Source organism: Antechinus flavipes, chromosome 4, assembly GCF_016432865.1.
Source record: "Antechinus flavipes isolate AdamAnt ecotype Samford, QLD, Australia chromosome 4, AdamAnt_v2, whole genome shotgun sequence".
Classification (NCBI taxonomy): Eukaryota; Metazoa; Chordata; class Mammalia; order Dasyuromorphia; family Dasyuridae; genus Antechinus; species Antechinus flavipes.
Window position 1 is genome coordinate 137,562,699 of NC_067401.1, and position 20,289 is coordinate 137,582,987.

Genomic DNA, 20,289 nt, shown 5'->3' on the forward strand with positions numbered 1-20,289 from the left:
TCACTGGGGTTTCGGGCCGAAAGGGAAGCCGCCACTGCCGCTGCAGCTACCGCTATCAGCGCCTCCCTTTTAGCCGCCGGGCCCCTACTCGCACCCCCACCCCCGAAAAGAGCCAACCTCCCCCACACCCACACCCCCCACGCCTCGCTGCATCCCCTCCCCTTTCCTCTCCCTCCGGCCTCCCTCCCCGCCCTCTCCCCCGCCCCTCTCCGGCTCCGGACAACTTTAGGGGTGGGGTGGAAAGAAAGTTTAGCGCTCTTCCCCCCCCACCTCTCGGCCTAGGATTGTCGCGGTCTCCTGCTTGGCTTGGCGATCCGGGGGAGTTCCTCCAGCCCCCCAAAACCGCCACCATGAATAAACTCTACATCGGCAATTTGAACGAGAACGTCACCCCAGCAGACTTGGAGAAAGTGTTTGCGGAGCATAAGATCTCCTATAGCGGCCAGTTCTTGGTCAAATCCGGCTACGCCTTCGTGGACTGCCCCGACGAACACTGGGCGATGAAAGCCATCGAAACTTTCTCCGGTAAGAGAGGACATCCCCGAGCTCCTCGCAGTTCTCCCCTCACCAGGCCCACCCAGATACCTGCTGTTCTTTCCCCACTCTGCCCACTCCTCTTACTCGGCCCAACCTCAGTCTTCTAGGTTACAGCTAGGGCCCTGATTTCAGCCTACGGCCACCTCTTTCGACGTCTCCTCTTGGGGAAAAATCGGGTCTCCCCTTTCAGTCGTGAGATTTCTCACAAAGGCAACAGTCACTTTGGAGGCGCTGGCATAGCATCTCCTTGCCCCACCCCCTACTCCGCTGCCCGACGGGACGGGCACCCCCTCATTTGAAAGAAGGGGTCCCTCCTCTTTCAGGGGTTCCGGGTACCCATTAACTGGCAGTGTTTCGCCGCCAAGCCTTCCCTGTCCCTGGGTAGAAGGATTCTCTGTTTAAACACTCCCTGCCCCCACCCCCTCCATTTCTAGGCCCTTCGAGGCAGGGAGGGGGCCCTAGCCTTCCCGCTTACCCCCCTCGCCAACTCCCTTCACCCCATTTTTCTTGATGAGCTTAGGCGGGTGTCGGACTTGGGGTGAGATGGGATGAGGAGAGTGTCCTGGCCTCGGGGGAAGGGGCTTTGGCCATTTTGATTCTGAAGTGGGGCGTGTGATGGAGCTAGGAAGCAGCGCCGTAGTCGCCATGCTGCCTTTAGAGACAAGAAACTAGGGAAAGGGAAGGCGGCGAGGCTGCTGGAGGCCCTGGGCTCCTCCAGCCCTCGAAGCCTTTCCTGGGTAATTGCCTGCCCCCTCCAACAGAACAGTGCAAAGATTATCACCCGCTATGAGGCCCCTAAAGTCCTGTGCCCAACAGAATAATAAAGTTTGCTCCCCCCCTCCACCTTTCTAACCAACCCCAGCTTTGCAGAGAAATGGGGGAAGGAGAGCGAATTCTCCTAGATCTATTTCTAGATCTATTTCTTTATCCTCTGGGATGAGGGGGTGCGGTAAATGTACCCTATTAATCGTAGTCAAGCTCCTAGGAAGGGGCTTATAGCCATGCTTTAATAGTATTTAAAAAACAACAATAACAACAAACTCAAGACACCATTATTCTCCAAATATTCCTTTTTCTTTTGCCATCTCATGGAGGAATCTGTTTAATGACTCCTGCAGTCCCTTTATCTCCTTGTCTTCCAATCCCTCCCTCCCCCCCAATTTAGGCCTCCACTAATAAGATTCTGCTGTTTTCTTATTTTTTTCAGGGAAAGTGGAACTGCAGGGCAAAAGACTGGAAATTGAACACTCTGTTCCCAAAAAACAAAGGTAGGGAAAATCCTTATCCTTAGGGAAATCCTTCAGACTCAGGAGCCTTTTAATTAATATGTGTGTGTATGATTAATATATTTGTGTATGTATATATGTGTGTGTGTATACACACATATAATATAAAATGTGCTAAATGGAAGGACATCCTCTTGCTTACTATTCTATTGGGATGTTAGGAGCTGATAAAGAGATATTCCCACCTTATTTGGAGGTGTTTTCTAGTTTGTTTTGGAAAAAAGATAAGTTGGGAGCATGGGTGGAATACAGGAAGTAATTTGGAAAATAAAAGGGAATTACTATGGCAAAATGAAGGAAGCCTGAGGAGTTTGCTTAGAGAATGTGGCCCATACTTCAAGGAGATCTAAGGTCTCTAAGTTTGCAAGAGTTCCTGATTTCTAAGTCCTATGAACTTACAACTTCCCACAGGACTTCCCCCCTCCTTCCTCTCTACTTAGACTATATTTCTACTTGGTTGTTTTTTTTTTTTTTGGGGGGGGGGAGAAGGGGAGAAAATACTCTCATGGTTTCAGAAGGAAATTGGATGAGACCTCCATTCCTTCACCCAGAGAATGCCTTTTAAGATGGTTCTCTCTTATCCTTCATTAGGCTAAGACCAGTTTACACAGGCCCTGATCTCTAGTCTCTTCCTCACACTCCTATCCCTTTGGATTTTTGAAAGATATGCTACTGCTTTACTATCCTTTTGGAACCCCCAACCCCCATCAGTCTATTGTTGCAAGGGGACCATCTGGGGTGAGAGCTTTGTGTTCAGGCAGCGAGCAAGGGCTCTTGGAGGGCCAAGAACTGCTTGGATGAATGGAGAGGAGGGAATCGTGTGTTCTTTAACCCTCCTTCCTTTCCTCTCCGTGAAGAAGAAATAACTCCCCACAAACTCCCCCAAATCCTCTCCATGTTTGATTCAGAATCTCCTTCCACTTAAACTGTAGGTGGGAAAGGATGGGAGCAAAGTCCTTTCTGTGTGTGTGTGTGTGTGTGTGTGTGTGTGTGTATGTGTGTGTCTCAAAATGGACTTCCCTTCCTCCCCACCCCCTTCTGATTCTTGATGATGGAGGGAAGTTACCCTCATTCCCCTGGCTGACTGGATTGTCTGATTAATTTGTGTCTACCATTTGCAGGATTCCTGTTGTGTGGTTCTTGGCTTTTTCTGGGTGGGAAGATGGGGGTGAATGGCTCTGCACTTTCTGGGTTAAGAGAAGCTAAAAGGTTTAACACTGAGGCCAAAAATCTGCTGGGTGATTTCACTTCAGCTATTTAAGTAACATCGTAGCCAGGGCTGATCAATGTGGCTTGTTACATGTTTATGGAGTCTGTGATTTAATCTCTATTGGCTTCAATACTCTGCTATCGGGAAGGACAATTAGAGTTAAGTGAAAAGAGGCAATAAAATTGGAAGGTTAAAAAAAAATCTTGTATTTAAAAGTCTTTGAGATTGAGGAAGAAAAAAAGCCAGAGACATAATATACATGGAGAAATCTCAAAAGATTATGGAGTATACTCCATAATCTGAGATTTAGATTGAGGCTTGAAACATTAGGTAATTGGAATATCGAAAAATGGAGATGGAATGCAACCCTGAATTTCTCCTTCCATTTTTTTCTTCCAGAGATTCAAAGGAATACCAAGATGTAAGGAAATAAATTAATTACATTTATATTTTTATTCCCACTGTAGGAGTATGCATCTGTTTTTCTCTAAGCCATTTGCTTTTTTCCAAGTCATTTCTAACACCCTGCTCTCTTGCTCTCATCTAAAACGTGTAGTGAAATATTTTGAGTTGGGGGGAGGTCATGGGGTGAGTGAGGACTGGAGTCACAATTATTCCTTTCCTTCCAAAACTGATCAGATTACTTCTTTTGTATACTTCCCTCTCCCCATGTAATTTCAAACTCATATCATGAGATTTTGTCTTTTTTTTTTCTTTTTGGGGCACAATTAATTTTTCTCTAAAATCAGACTTTTTCTATTGAAAAATGAGGGCTTGTTTTTTTTTTTTGGGGGGGGGGCACTTTGCTTTAAAAAAAAAATTTGGTTAAGATGTACATTCTCAGTTTGCATCTGAAAAACATTTCTTCAGTTACTGAATTTTATAGTAATTCAGATTTATAGAACCAGAGCTAGTTACTATAACATGTTCTAGATAACACACATATGACCATGTGTATGTCCAGATATTTCCGAATTCCTTTGAAAAAGAAACTTGCAATGAGAATGAGAGAGAAACAAGAAAGGCAAAAACCATTCTTATTACATTCCTTGCTGATACACTGGATTCTGAATCAACTTCTATTTTTTATTTTTATGGCTGAATTAAAAAACCCTCCAAACTTTTTATGACTGCCCTCACTATTTACTGAGGGCAAAATCTCAAAACAACAAAGATTTGTATCACTGCTTCAGTTTTGTCTGAATAGAACTATTTCTGATGTATATTTTGGTTTTTAAATTTATATCCATTTGATGACTGTAATATATACCAGTTTCAAATGTGGGAATTGAGTGCTACAAATCAAAATATATAAAAGTAATTGTTTGCATTTATTTTCTTGAGTATAAAGAAATTTGAATTGGATAAATTTAAATGTTTATTTTTTTATGTTTTGGTTTCCTCCTCAGCTTTTTTTTTTTTTTTCACATTTTAGGTTAGAAATCTATTTACCAAATAGATTTGATTATGTATTATGGTAGTCACTGTCAAAGAGAAGAATAGGGAAAAATACTTGCAAAAAATTAAGCTTTTCAAAGAATTGAGGAAAGGATTTAAATTTGAAGGGCTTGAAAAATTAAAATTGTTAAATTTAGAATATTTAAATTCTTGGGAAAGTTGCTACTTATTTGAAGAAATGGCTGGCTTTTTAAAGAGAACTGAACAATCGTTATCTTTAAAAGAATGTCTTCTGGAGGAATGTGACTTTAAAAAAGGTTATCTACTGATAAACTAAATGTATTGTGGGAAAAATGTAAAAAGAATATATGTCATATTTTGTGGGTGTGTGCAACTTAGAAAATTGAGGAATTATTTATTCAGGTTAACTGTTGGTTATTTTCAAAGTAAAACTAAAATTAGCTGAGCTACTGATTTTTTGAGAATCCTGGCTGTTTAAATTTTTTTGTCATTCATCGTGTGAGTGTTTAAAAAAGAAATTAATTTTAACTTGAGAAAATATTTTACAATTGGATCTTAGATTGGTTAGATTTTTTTTCTCTTAAAAGCCTCACTTAGTGTCTTATGCTTGACAAAAGTATTTTTGTATTGGAAGTGTTGAAAATGGTGTGTGTGTGTGTGTGTGTGTGTGTGTGTGTGTATGTGTATGTGCATGCGCGCACGCGTGTGTGAAGTTTATTTTTGAAAAGATTTGTGGAAGGATCTAGAAGAAATAATTAGGTTAAGGAAAGGTTTGAAAACAGACTCAGGAATGTTCACCTTTTAAAATGGGTCTGTCTTTAATGAAAAAGACTTGTAGTTAGGGGTGAAAATGAATGAATGAAAAATAACACAAACTAGCCAGAGGGATGAAAAAGACCAAAAAAAAAAAAAAAAAATGGAGGGAGGAGCTTTTAAGGCAAATTTTACCCTAGTGATTACTTTAGAGAATTAGTATCCTAACCAGGGAGAATTAACAATTTCTCTTGGTGAAGATAAAAGTTTCATATGCATTAAAATGCTTTTAAAAAGTCTAACAAGACATTTTCAGTTAAAAAAATAAAATCATATTTCATTATACTTGGGGTGGGGGCAGGTGGTATGATGAGTTGAAGCTCAGAAAATTATAATTGTTTTCTCCCATGTTTGGAAATATAGCTAGTAAGTCAGACTTCATTTTCCCCCCTCCCCCCTTATTTTAATTTCCACTTAGAAATTTGCAGCAAAAAAAAAAATAAAAAGAAAAAAATTTGCCATGCTATTTTGAATTAATCAACTTGGCCTCTTAAATCTTTAACTGTAATAAATAGATTATAACCCTGGTTTTCATTATTAGCTTTTTCTAGGGTATAATATTATTATTATTTAGGACTACTCATGGAAAGAATTTAAGGATTGTTGCTTTTTTTTCAATTATTGTCCTTACAAAGAAGAAAAAATGAAATGTTACTCTGTTAGTTTTTTGGAAGGGGAACTTTGGTCAAAGAGGATAAATTGTAATTCTTACCTTCTGATACATTTAAAGAGCTATTAATTATCCTCAATCTAAAGTTTTAAAGGCATTGTATCTTGTAGAACAATGGGTGTTTTAAAGTTGAAGTGTAGGGAATGTCTTAAACTTTTAAATGCTTACTCTTTCAAATTTTCCCCAGCATGTACTAATAGAATTTATTTAGGAAGGGTTTTAGGAGATATTAAGTCTATTTCCACTGTTTTTAATGTGAGCCAACCAATTAAAAAGAGTAGTATTTGGAAGAAATTTCAACATTGATATTGTCTCTATTTTAAAAAAAATCTCTCAGGTTGGTGGATTAAAAGTGAGAATTTTTTTTGGAACAACTTTGGTGGAGAAGCATTTTACCATTTTTGAGGGGGAGGGAAGGGAGGTGATTGCCTGTTTGTATGTCTGTTGGCCTTCCAACTGGTTTTTCTCCTCTTTCTCCTTAAAAAGTTTTAAAATCTGGCTAATGTCTTTCAGAAAGTGTGACTAAAATTTTTGGGAATTGGGAGAGAATAGAGAAGGAAAAAAAAAAGCAGCAGGGGAGACTGTTGAAAAATCAGACAAGTCAGTCCAGTGCTGGAAATTCCAGACGAGGGGGAAAAAAACTCAGAGATGGGGGTGGGGTCAATTTCCCGCTCCCCTTTTGGAGGAGTGGCAGAATGTTCCTAGCCTCTGGTAAAGGAGAAGGGGGCAAAGAGACACCTCAGGCTTAGAATAGTTAGTGATAAGAGTCTGAGAAGAAAAGTTTATTTCTGTCTTTCAGGGTCTTTTCTTTTTTTTCCAAGTCGACAGTGGTGGCTGAGAGAGCTTCCTGGAGAGCTAGCTAACTGCTTGCCCTGCAGGAACTAACCCTTCCCCTTTCCACATTCTCTTCCCTCCCCTTCCCCACCTCCCCCAAGCCTCAGGTCTTGAAATCTTTCTGGTTCTGTGTTCTCTCTGGTCATTGGTTATTAAGCTTCTATAAGCCCCTAATTAGCAAAATTCTCATTCCTGAAAGAATGCCATAGGAATATATTATGGGGTGCTAAGGAAAGATAGTGTCTTTGCTGCTCCAAACCAAATCCATTCTCTTCCCACCCATGTTTCTTTAATAATGTGAATGGAGATCTTGGTACTGGTTTCCTATTGAGCTGTCATAGAACCTCTTTAACCCTTGTGTTCCACAAAATTGCTATAAAGTGCTTTTTTTGGGACTATGGCCATGTGTAAGGTTAGCAAGGGAGAAGGAAAAATGGAAATAAAAAAAAGAGGGGAGAGAAGAAGGAAAGGAAGAGGAAGAGTTGAAGGTGAAGGAGAGAAGATGGGATGTAGGAAGAGAGAAAAGAGGTACATGGAATGGGGAAAGGATAGAATGAAATTAATATTTCATTGTTATTGGAAGTATTCTCTTCTATGTAGATTGAAATCTTTCTAGAATTTTTCATCTTGTGCTATTCTTGTCCATCTCTTCCCATAAATCTTCTAGAAGAAATTGTATCATATGCTAGAGGCCTTATTCTGATTTTTAAAATTTCTCTGTTTCTCCTCTTCTTACATGACAAACCCACTTTCTTTTCTGATCCTTTGTGTTCTCTTGAGGCAGATTGGCACTGTGGTTCTTGATTTTGGACTTCAGAAGACACAGATTCAAACCTTGCCCTTATCCATACTAGCTTTGTGATTATGAGAAAGTCATTAAATCTTTCAGTGCTCTGGGTCTAGACAGTTTTCTTAAAGATTTTAAGTTATAGAAGTATTTATCAGAAATAATGAAAGGACAAGAGTTCCTATATGAATGAAATCAGAAGTTGAGGCCAGAAAAAAAAATCCTCTTATGTTTCCAGAATGACTCATCATGGCAAGGATTGAACTGGAAGGGTTTTGAGGAAAGACCCACTGTTAGGTTGCTTTCTGAGTGCACTCTAGCTATGTGGAGATCATTTGTGGGAAAGGGGCAGCTAGTAAACTTTGAAGAAGAAAACAAGAAAATTATTTAGGGACCAGATTTTTCCAGCTCATCCTATCACACTACCACTGGAACACATTAATATGACCTACATATGGCACCATTAATAGTTAACAGGGTCAGTTTATGAATGGTCTTGAAGCCCTTTGCAAACAGAGAGGCCCTGCCCTTTATGTCCCAAAGGACGATTTAAGCAAACAAAAATAAGTGAGCTCTAGGTTTTGCCTGCACACCATATTTTGGATGCAAAAGATATATCTGAGGAGGTGTTAGTTAGAATTAGTCACTTATGTCCTAGAGCCAGAGGCAGGTCTTTGACCTTTCAGAGATTCTGCCAGTACCATGGATTTTTTGTATGGTAGCCAAGGGATCCTTTGTGGTCTCCAGCTCAGCTTCCTTCCCTTACTTTTCTTCCTTTAAGTTCTAAAGAAATGTTTGGCATTTGTTAATTTTTGAAAAAGAAACATATAACAAACATGAGGCACCTCAAGTTCCTGTTACTCTAGATAGAGAGGGGATTGATTTAGTTAATCTCTTTTATTGATAATAAGTTAGAAAAAAGGATCAGATCCCATTTTAACAAGAACTACCCCAAGGATAAATCAGTATAACAAAAAGGCCTCCAAGTCTCAGCTTACTGGTCTCTTAGTTTAAACAAGTTCAATGGATACCATTTTGGAACAATAAAAACATTTTCATTAGTCTCTTGGAGTTTCATTCATTTATTGGACAAGAGTTACATTAAATACCTATGATGTACAAGGCACTGTTAGACACTTCTCTGGGCTAGCAGTGTAATAGGAAGATCCCTGGCCCTGGGTTTGAATCCTGTTTTTGATACTTTTTAACTGTTGTGTGACCAAGAGGAAATCATTTACCTGCTCTGAACCTATGGTTTCCTCTAACCCCAGAGAAACTATCTGTACTTCACAGGGTTGGCACTATGTACATATTAATGATTGATGCTATAAAATGCTAGGAAAGATTAAAAAAAAAATCAGAGGGCATCTTGGCTATTTTAAAGTAAAGGGAAAGGAGAAAGAGACAAAAATATTCTAGTTCAATATAACAAGATAATGAGTTCCCTGATGACTTACTAACCCCACAGATTCATGAGCTTCACCAAAGCCAAGTTATTGAAGGTACAAAAATCCTTTAGGACTATTTCTGATGTTACATGTCATTTTTATATCTTCTGACATTTCCTCTTTTGAATTAAAAAAAAAATCTCCTTTAAAAAAATGAGACCCCCTTTTAAATTTTGCCCCAATAGCAAAATCACTATCGCCAAAGATGTTGCCTATTAGAATTTCATTTAAGATGGTACTAACAAGGTTGGATTTTTTCTTCATCTAAAACCTCTGGAAATTTTTGCAGTTTAGTTGTAAATCATAAATGCACATCAGGACTTCACAAAAATCAAATTGAAACAATTCTATTAAAGTAGGATTTAGTAGAAAGTGAAATCTTTAAAGAGGGAGGAACTCTTGTTCTTGTCTTGGAATTCCTAGGACCTAGCAGAGTATTCCCGTGAAAAGTGGATACTTAATGCTTACTGAATAAATAAATGTTGCAGCAAAAGAATAGATTAGGCAAAGACCAATTCATATATCTAGCAGTGTCAAAATACAGCTGAGTCAGCTCCAAATCTGGGTGTCCTCTCAGTTTTTGTGTTAGTATCATATTTATCTTTGTAGTTTTAGCATTTATCAGTGCTAAGTTTGTTGAATTGATTGTCTTTAAACTAAGTAGTCAGGTCATTGACAGAAATTTTGACTAACGAGGTGTATTCAAAATCTTTTGGTCCCAAGGACCTGTTAAAATCCTTTAAAAGTCCATGTTTTGGGTGTTTAAAGAGATATCTTGAGAAGGCCTCCTTGAGGTAGCAGTATGGAGGGAGAGAGAGTTATCTTAAAGTCTGGAAAGTGTGGCTTGGGAAAATTCTCAATATGAAGAGAAAAATTGAGGTGGGAGATGAATGTATCTCCTTGAATTTTTCCCAATCTTCTCAATTTTTGGAGGATTTCTGACCTGACCTTTTCTCTATATTGTACCTCTTTGGAAAGGAAATTTAAATAGGAATTATATGTTGTCAGGTTGTTTTATTCAAAATTTGAGTGAAACTTTTGGATGTTTTATTAAAATGGCCTTAAACTTGTGGGTCTGAATGAGTTTTGTTTTGTTTTTAAAGGAAATGTTGACAATACGTAAATTCAATGACAGATTTCATTTTAAAAGTCCTAAACTTTTAGGGAAGAATTTAGATCAAAATTAAGAAGCCCAAGTGATAAACAATTAAGACTATGCTTTTCATTCTTAGAAGTTTTTTTTTTTTTTTTGGGTGGGGTTTTGTATGTAAGATCTTTGAGGATGGGATATTTTGTTTTCTACCCTGTTCTTCAGGATTCAGCTTAGGGTCGTAATGTTTTTTTGAACAGAATTTTGAGTGGGGAGCTTTGGGTGTGTCACTTGAAATGTTTTGAATGATTCAAGGGGGAATAATCCCAAATGAAAATACAAAACCAATTCTCTTTTTTTACTTTTAAGTTATTTATTTTGATGTTTCTTGATGGAGGAGAGGTGACCCAGGTTGCTGGAAGACTTAGCATGTGGAACACAAGCCTTGGCAGGTCTTATCAGTAGTAAAGCCTTCCAGTACTGGCAGGTGACAGATTGCAAATCTTTCATTGGGATACCCAGCATCGGCCTAGCTTAGTGTGGAGAGGCTCATTACCAGACAGCTGGCTGCTACATTATGAATTTTTTTCCCTTCAGTCTGAGCTATTCAGGCACTGGAGGCTGTGAGCAGCATCCGAAAACACTGGTCCTTGAAGTTCTCAGCCAGTTTCTGGAGGGATGACTTCCTCTGAGATGTCTCTGTCTTGCCTTAACCATTTCTTTGGGCATTATGCTTTAATTTTAGCCTTCTCCTCTTCCACACAGTCCTGTTCACATTTGCCAGTGACCTAAATTGGCAACAAATAAAATAGAGTGAATCCATGTTAGAAGTAGATTTGAGAGAGAGAGAGAGAGAGCGAGAGAGAGAGAGAGAGAGAGAGAGAGAGAGAGAGAGAGAGTGAGTGAGAGAGAGAGAGAGAGTGAGTGTGTGTGTTTGTGTGTGTATGTGTGTGTGTTGGTTGGTTGGAAAGGGGTGTTGATAAGTGAATTCTTTTTTGTCGATACATTTGATATCTTAACAGGGTAAGTATGTAATCTAATTTACTCCAACAAGCATTTTTAAAGCCTCCTATTATATAGGAAGAGATTCTGGGCTAGGTATAGAGACTAAAAAACCCAAAGCAGTTTATCCTCATAGAATATTTTAGGGAGGGAAGAGAGAGAGAAACAACTCATACACACTCAAAACAAAAAACACTCATATACAAAGTAAATTTTGCATGATAAGGTAGGAATAGGAGACAGGATGAACATGATATAGATCTTCACAGATTAACTTCTTCCTCCATACTGAAAGGCTAGGCAATTATATTTTTAGAGAACATTGGAGGGAATTGCCATTTTCTATTTAGAGCCATGCTTTAATGGGTCTGGCAACTGCCAAACAGGTCCCCAAATTTGTCTTGCCATACCCTTTCGCTATCTTCTCATACAGAAAAGTTGGGTATGCATGTGAGGAGAGGGCAGAGAAAGACACACACACACACACACACACACACACACACACACATACAGAGAGACAGAGAGATCAAGAAGGAGAGATCAAGAACACAGAGAGGGATGGGGAAGAGAGAAAGGGAGGAGAGAGGGAGAAGGAAAGTGAGAGAGAGGAAGAGAGGGAAGGAGGAAAGTGAGAGAGACAGACAAGGAAAGTGAGAGGGAGGGAGAGGGAAAATGAGAGAGAGAGAAGGAAAGTGAAAGAGAGGAAGAGAGAGAGAGAATGAATTTGTTATGTCCTCACAGAGAGTAGTCATAATCCTTCAGGAAATTGGCTGTTTATTTTGTTATTTTAGTGGCAGAGAAGCTATGTCAGGCACTAGTTGAAATTTCACACTTTAGGGTTATTGTACTTTGGCCAGAAAAGGGTATATAAGCAGAATAGGCTTTGCTTGGCATGTATGGTGGGGGAATCACCCTAAATTAAGCACATGTGATCTGGAGGAGGGTGAGTCTTGAGCAGCAGGTGTTTCAGGAATCTTGGATTGGATAATAAAGGATGAGAGGCTTGTTGATTGTGGGGAAAGAGGGTCATAGAAGTTGTCCTTTACCACATTAGGGATAGGACTTTCTCCAAGTGTGGATAACTAACTTACGTGGTCTAAATTCTTTGCTATCAATCAGCAAAATGAGGCAACATGAATTCAAAAGTTGGTGTTTCTAGTATGCTGTTCATTCGTAGTGGCTTTTAAAAAATGTTTTGTTGAGCTTTATCTTTTCTCCAATATCACCTCCTTAAAGGTAATACTATGATAAACACTATATTGTGAACCATCTAATCATTCTCTTTATAAAAAGAAGAGTCTCAATATACTTTCTATGTTTTTTACAACTTCTTGATCTTTCCTCCTGATCTTTTAGGGGTATTCCAGGCAAATCAGGATCTCTGCTTTCTTTATAGCTTACTACAAGAAGAAAGGGTTTTCAAATCTTTGATATGTTTTTTTGGCCACGTAACAAGCCTGAGATTTTAATCAGTTACTATAAAGCATTTTTATAGTTTTATAGAGTGATATCTATTTGGGGGTTCTGGAGTCTTAGTAGCATTTGGGCTCACTTGAGATCTGTCTTCTTTCTATTAGGATATTCCAATTGGAAGGAAGAAGGGGAGACAAGACCCTGGATATTGTTGGTGGGGATGGGGGAAGAAGTCACTCAGAATGGAAGCATTTTTACTGGTTCTTCTTTGGGACACAAAGGAAAGCTCTAAGTGGATTATTTAACCATCTGCCAGTGTTTCAGCTTCTCTATGAGAAAAGTCTATTTGTACTAGCAACTCATAGCTCTGGTGGTAAGACTTGACAGTGGAGCTGGAAGTGAATCTTGTTACCTTATTTTTGAGATAGATCCTTTCTGGAAATAACCTGTTATTTATTTGAGCTGATCTCCACCCCCACTCTTCACCTACCCATAATCTGTTGTGTGAAGTCTTGTGACTTAGAAATACTTGTCTTTTCTCAGTATAATATAGCAATTTGCTATTCATTAGGAAGGTTGGGAAATCTAGCCTTGTGTAGTTATCTTATCATTAGTCTTCTACCTTCTTGCTCCATTGAGTGCACAGTCATCTGCAAACAAAAAATCATGCACTCCCTCCACTTTAGTTTTGACTTGTAGTCTTTTTTTTTTTTGCTGAGGCAATTGGGGTTAAGTGACTTGCCCAGGGTCATATAGCTAGAAAGTGTTAAGTGTCTGAGACCAGATTTGAACTTGGCTCCTCCTGACATAGGGCTGGTGCTCTATCCACTGAGCCACCTATCTGCCCAACTTGTAGTCTTTTTAAATCAAAGAATTTACCATCAGTGTGATAGCTGCTGACCTTGATTCCATGTTTGTCTCATTGAAGGCATTTGACAACATGGCAAAAAAAAACATCATGCTTAAAAAACATGGGAGCAAGTACAACAAAGCAGAATTGCATTAGCTCAGAAAAAAACTCAAGATGTGCAAAGTTAGAGAGTCCATCCCAAATATTCATAGAGACTATGTTGTATCTAAACTGTTGCTGAGCATTCCGAGCTATTATTGGTCTGATCATCCACATTTGGACACATTGTGACTCAACTCTAACATAGTGATGTCATTTTGGTCCTCTTCCAGAAGGGAAGACAACAATCAACCACCAATTTTACCAAAACTGAGGCTAAAACTATCAAATGACTTGCTCTAGGACATACAACTAGCTGGTATCTGAGGGGGACTTGTTCCAGGACAATTTGCTCTTGGAGAATCTGAGTTTGAGCTTGAGATGTATCCATTGTGATACCTAGCTATAATAGTAAATAATAGAGCTGGAACTCTCCCTGGGTCTTCTTCTAATCTAGTCCCTTTTCTACTATGCCTAAAGTAGAGGAGTGCAACTGTTGAATTCTCTTCTCCAAGTTGTGCCCCTGGGAAATTGAGGGGAGAAGACAAGAAACATAGTAAGCACGAAAGGGTTCAAGGCTTGGAGCAAGGGGTTCCGAGCTTTGCTATGGATATTTGCTTGGGATTAAATACTTTATGCTTTCACAATACATTTAACCTGAACTCAAAGCATAGGTTGCCATTTCTTTTATCCTTGAACATTACAGATGGCAATATCAAGTCTCCTCATTTTATAGCTATGGATCAGGGTGCAGATTCCCCAGGGACATTGATTTTATACCCCTTTCCCAATATATGTAGCAAACAGATACAATCAGGAGATAGGAAAGTAGGGCTATGACATTCTGCAATTGTAGCAGGAGACAGGAGGAAAAACTCTAAATGAATACATGAAATCTTGTGGGGTTTTGTGAGTGCCACAAATTTTGCCCATCCCCTTCACCATTTCTTTTCTCCAGAAGATTGGTGAAATGCTATTTCTATCGTGTCTTCAAAGTATTATGGATGAAGACAGAGGAAATTGGGTAAGAGAAAGAATGGGAGAAAAAAGACTTCCAATCCATGCCACCTTAGTGCCTAGACAGCAAATAACATGTGCATCCTGATAAAGAATGCTATGGGAGTTCTCCTCAACCTGCTTCTCATTCAGAACCATGGTCTCAAGGACTACAATTTCCAAAGATCATTTCTTAGACTTCAGATCCCAGGCCACTTTTTCTGGGTTTCCCAGAAAGGCCCATAGTGTTTCCCATCCTGACAGATCTTTGATCATTTATACCCCTCTGCATTGTTTTCTAACCAGTGTTGGACCTCATTATGTGTGTTTTTTGTCTGAGCTGCTACTTGAGGGCTGTTCACAACTTTCTGTCTGTTTATATGATTCTGCTCCCTCTATATTGTCCACTAGCAGGTAGCCAGCTTTGGCATTCTTTACTTCTTCCACAAATCAATACCCGTGATGATTTCTCAGGATTCTATTCCCAGGAATTTGACTTCTGCATGTGATTTTTACTCTTTGGTCTTAACTCTTTCCCTCCTCCCCAAACCACACACCTCCTGTGTGAAATAGTCATGGTGTTTGTTTACTCAGTCCTATTTGATCACACAATGCATCTTTTTTCCTCCTGCTACGTCTCAGTCCAGGCACTCCTGTCGGCATTTCCAACTGCCTGAACTATTGTAATAGCTTCCTAACCTAAAGGTTTTTTTTTTTTTTGCTTCTATTTATTCTGTATTCTGTTGTGTATTATATACTATGCTTCTGAGATAATATTTTCTGATTTGGCTATGATTCATGCTCACAAACCCTTTGGTGGCTCTTATTATTCAAGGAATAAAGGTCAAATTTCTTTGACATTCAAAACTAATCTGGCACTAATCTACCTTTCCTGCCTTAATTCTGCTCCATTCAATCTTTGCTCTAGCCAGACTAGATTGCCCTCTATCCCTCAAACATGCCTTCTGTTCTCAAACTTCCATGCTACACATATTACACTCTTCCCTTGCTGAATTCCTGCCAATCCTTTAAAATCCAATTCTTGCCATCTTGAAGAATCACCTGATCCTTCCTGTTGGTAGCAGTTTTCTCCCTCAGACAGATTCTTGAGTTGGAAAGAACCCAAAGACCATTTAGTTCAGCCTATAGATGGGCAGCATATTTTTATGATATCCCTGGCAAAAATAAGTTACGTAACCTCCACTTGTACACATCCTGTGAGGGAACTTGTTTCAAGAGAAACTATTCCACTTTAGAACATCACTAATTGTTAGGATTTTATTTTATTTTATTTTTTTACATTGAGTCTAAAGCTTCTCTGGTTTCTATCCATTGTTTTTATCTCTATCCTCTGGCCTAAGGGGGAAAACATGCCATAACTTCTATCTGGCAGCCTTTCATTTAAAATTCTTTAAGACATTCCATCAGTCTTCTCTGTCTTCTAGGTTAACTGTCCCCCTTTTCTTCCAAACTCATTGATCATCTTTGTCTGACCAAACTTGTCAATCTATTTTGTACTTCTCTAATATGCTCATAATATAGTATATTGTCACATGGTATTGTGTGGTAAGAGTTTTTGTGTATTTTATTTCCATTGGATTTAGATACTTCAATGAATCTGTGATCTCATGGTTTTGGGCATTCCTTTAGTGATGAAGACTGCCAACTGTTTCTTTCTGAGCATCCTGTGCAACTCTTGTCCATGTCTTACTATAAAGTTGTCATTCATTACTGGGGTCCACTGAATATGGGGGAGGCAGGGGAAAGAGGAGGAAGAAGGTTTCCTGATAGTTCTCTTGACTTTGCATAACTTCCAGTGGGGCATGTGGCCTGGGAAGTCCTGCATAATTATTTTCTTCCTGTCATGCATTTCTCTGACAGTGTTCTTTACTCTGCTTTTCCTAAAAGTTGTGTCATTTATAATATCTTACAGCCCACCTGGTCTCTTCATTTCACTTTGGGTGATCTGTCATTTTATTTTCAACTTTTTGAAGTGTGACTCAAAGCCAGACAGCAATGCCAAAGAAATACTGGTCTTAAAAAGACTAACCTTAGTTTCATTGAGATTAGAAGCATTTAACAGAATTGCTCAATTACCCAGTAGCAATCCACTGGATTGTAAACTCCAAAGAGGCAGGGACCATGATTTTTAAACTTGGCATTTAGGACAATGTTCTGCACATTTAATAAATAATGTGACTAATAATGCTCATTGATGATAATTTGAAAAGAATTGGGTCTTAACCCACTAGCTCCTCTTATTTTGGATGACCAGGTTGAACTAATGATCTCTAAGGTACCTTCCATTTTCTAATTAATGCTCCCGGTATCCTCAGCAATTTGGTTCTCTCTTTCTTCACTATCTGCTCCTGTTGCTCTCAGACTCTTTTCAGTGGCAGAGCCTTTTGCATTAAAAACAAAATTCTGGTATAATCTTTGCAGTAAAATCTTCTAACTTAAAAAAAAAAAAGGCAACTGCTTATTAAATGGTGCCAAATAACAAAAGGCTGCTTTTTTATGTCTCATTTTCAAATCTAATGATATTTCAAATAATTGTTAAATCTGCTATCAATAATTTATATATTTGAAGTATAATATTGATTGTGATCACTCACCTAAGAGGGATTTTAACAAAATTTTCATTACCACCACCAGGCAGAAACATATACTTGGAGAAATTTAAACATATTTCTTAGCTAAAACAACAACAACAACAACAAAATGACCACCACTTGATCTTTGTTTCTCAATGTTGTGTTTTCCATAAACACCTCATTGTAATTTTGCTTGAATCATGGAATTATTTTTTGAAAATTTCCCCAGACAGCACATAGGATGCATTAAGGCTGCCAGAATCTATCTGGAATTGGGAGACTGGTGTGGTCATATTTGTTCTTTTCTGTCAGTGAGATAGAATATCTAAAACAGGATGATCTTTGGTTTTATTTATTAACATTTGTTTTCTAGTCTTCCAACTATCTGATTATACCCAGTGATCCAGAAAGGACAGTGATAGAAAAAATACAATTAAAAAAATGAGATGATCCCCTTTACTCCCAAACCCTCCCATTGCATTGGAAATATAATGGATACTGCTTATTTTAAACAGACATCAGCTAGCAATTGTTGCATGTATTTAATGATTGTAAACCAATAAGAAGCCAACTCATGGATCATGTGGTTAATTTTAACCAATCCCTGAAGGCTCTTGTTCTAGCTGAAACCATGTCATATAATATAGATGGTTTTGCTATGGTGGCAAGCTTGTCTGTCATCTTAACTTTTTTTCTCTGAGGACTCCAACTGTACTACCTATCCCATGAAAGAATTCAGTTCAACAGGTCTTTTATTGAGTGCTGTATCCTGTGTTGGGCCCCCGATGGGGAGAGACAAAGAAAGAAATATGGGAAGGTCTTTACAATCAAGGTGTTTGCCATCTAGGTGGTAGTCATGACAAAGACATTTAAAACACTGTACAAGGTCCAGTGTGATGAAATGATAATGGGCAGAGTTGGCATTATTGCAAACTGGACTAGCAAGGAGGATAGGTAGGATATTGGGGGGAAGGGGAATGGGACAGGAGGAAAGAAGGACTTTCATTTGTTTGAAGTAGGGAGAAATTTGAGCAAAGGCTGGAAGGCAATTTTTTTTTAAGTAGCTGGAAACAGTGTTTATTGTCTTATTGGAGCACACAATTCTTTTTTAAATATTCTTAATAAAAATATTTTATTTTCCCCAAATACATGCAAAGATAATTTTCAACATTCACCTTTCTTAAACCTTATGTTCCAAATATTTTTCCCTTCCTCCTTTCTCTCTCCCCAAATCAACAAGCTGTCCAATAGATGTAGGTTAAACGTGTGCAATTCTAAATATTTCCATATTCGTCACGCTGCACAAGAAAAATCTGATTAAAAGGGAAAAAACAATATGAGAAAAAAACCAAGCAAACAAACAACAACAAAAAGATGAAAATGCTATGCTATCTATTCAGTTTCCATAGTTCTCGGTCTCTGCATTTCCATCACAAATCTATTGGTACATGATGATTGAAAAGCCATGCAATTTCTTTGAAAGTTGGTAAGCAACTTCAACAGGAAAAGTTTCGTTTTTTGTAATTTTTCCCCCTAGCATATTATCTGGTAATAGTGATGTCTTTTTGTTCTTAGCTCTTTGGGAGCTAAGGATAACTATCAATCAACCAATCTAGTAATAAATGTATGTTTTATTGGGAAATAGACTAGAGGGGCTTTTCAGAAAATGTCTTGCTAAAATTTAATGTGACTCAAAAGGACTCTGCAATTGGGAGTCCAAAGCCTTGGGTTCTAGTTATTACTCTATTTCTAATTCCTTGTGCAATCTCAGGGAAATTGCCATTGCTTTTTTGGGTCTCACTTTCCTCATCAAAATAGGGAATTAGATTATAAGATTTCTAAAGGCCTTTCTCTTGCTAATATTCATTGACATTTAATTATTGAGGAATATTTTCCTTAAATTTCCATTTAAAAAATTTTTCTTATTAGAAAACTGAGGTCCAGAGAGGAGTGAAGCTAAACTCTTGAAGTCCTTCTTCAACATTTATCAAGAACCATATTTTCCTTTTCCATATACTCTTTTTTTTCTTTTTAAACTATTTTCTATGTTTTATTGTTTTGATTGATTTTGTTAAATATTTTCCAATTAGATTTTTTGTGTTTTCATTTTTAATAGCTTTTCATTTTACAAAAATAGTTTTCAACATTCACCTTTACAAAACCTTGTGTTCCAACTTTTTCTCCCTTCCTCTACCCCTTCTCATAGATAGCAAGCAACTCATTATAGATTAAACATGTGTAATTCTTCTAAACATTTCCATATTCATTACTGCATATATTTTCAAATGCTTATAAATTTATCATTATTTTTTACATTATCACTTATGGATTATTCCCCTTCTCCCCAGCAGAACTCAGTGGTGCAAAAAATATATATATAAAGGGGCAGTTAGGTGGCACTGTGGATAGAGCACCAGCCCTGAAGTCAGGAGGACCTAGGTTCAAAATTTGCTCTCATAGACTCAATGCTTCCTAGCTGTGTGACCCTGGACAAGTCACTTAACCTCAATTGCTTCAGGGGGAGGAAAGTATAGTTAAACCAAAACATATGGTTGTATATCTCATAATGTATGCCTCACTGCACATCTGTGATTGTACCACCTCTTTCCTGTAATCTTCTGAAGTCACGATTCTTCACTGCATTGCTCAGAGCACTGATAACTTGTAATGTTCTTTGGCTTTGTTTTATTGTATTTGTTATGTGATTATTTCTCCTGAATCTGTTTAATTCTGTATACAAAATATCCCTGAAAGTCTTATACTACTTTTAGGTAGTAAATCCTAGAGAGATGATGTGCTCAGGGTCATACAGATCAAAACTGAATCTAAGTTCAGAGTTCTAGGAATTCTCTACTGAGAATGAAATATTTAAGCCAATAAAACTTAATATTTCACTAATACTTTATACTATCCACTCCCATGTTTCTCTAGATTCCAGATATTTCTTATGGAATATATTCTACTACATTCATATGTCAGAATTATTGAGTCAATATTTGATTTTTTTCCCTCCTCCAATTTTTGTTTCCAAGAAAATTTTTTTCTATGTTATACTACTTTTCCCCCCTGACTTTGAGCTCCTTTGAGAGGCAATTTCTGATAATTTTTTTTGCTTTCCTGATTTTTGCTTGCCATCTCTTTTTCTTTTTCTTCTTCTTTTGGTGAAGTAGTTGGGATTAAATGGCTTGCCCAGATCATCCAGCGAGAAAATTATTAAGAGTCTGAGGACAGATTTGAACTC

The 20,289-nt window shown here is 38.1% G+C and overlaps 1 protein-coding gene across 3 annotated transcripts in view; it reads left to right on the top strand.

Moving 5' to 3' along the window:
- The first annotated feature begins 249 nt into the window (after nucleotides 1–249).
- Nucleotides 250–20,289, top strand: part of IGF2BP1 (insulin like growth factor 2 mRNA binding protein 1) — a 68,818-nt gene continuing 48,778 nt past the window's right edge. For all 3 annotated transcript variants that reach the window (XM_051994749.1, XM_051994750.1, XM_051994751.1), the window contains exons 1-2: nucleotides 250–525; nucleotides 1,745–1,805. In XM_051994749.1, coding sequence (XP_051850709.1) covers nucleotides 351–525; nucleotides 1,745–1,805 — 236 coding nt within the window. In that variant the 5' untranslated portion in view covers nucleotides 250–350. The remainder of the gene's footprint in view (nucleotides 526–1,744; nucleotides 1,806–20,289) is intronic.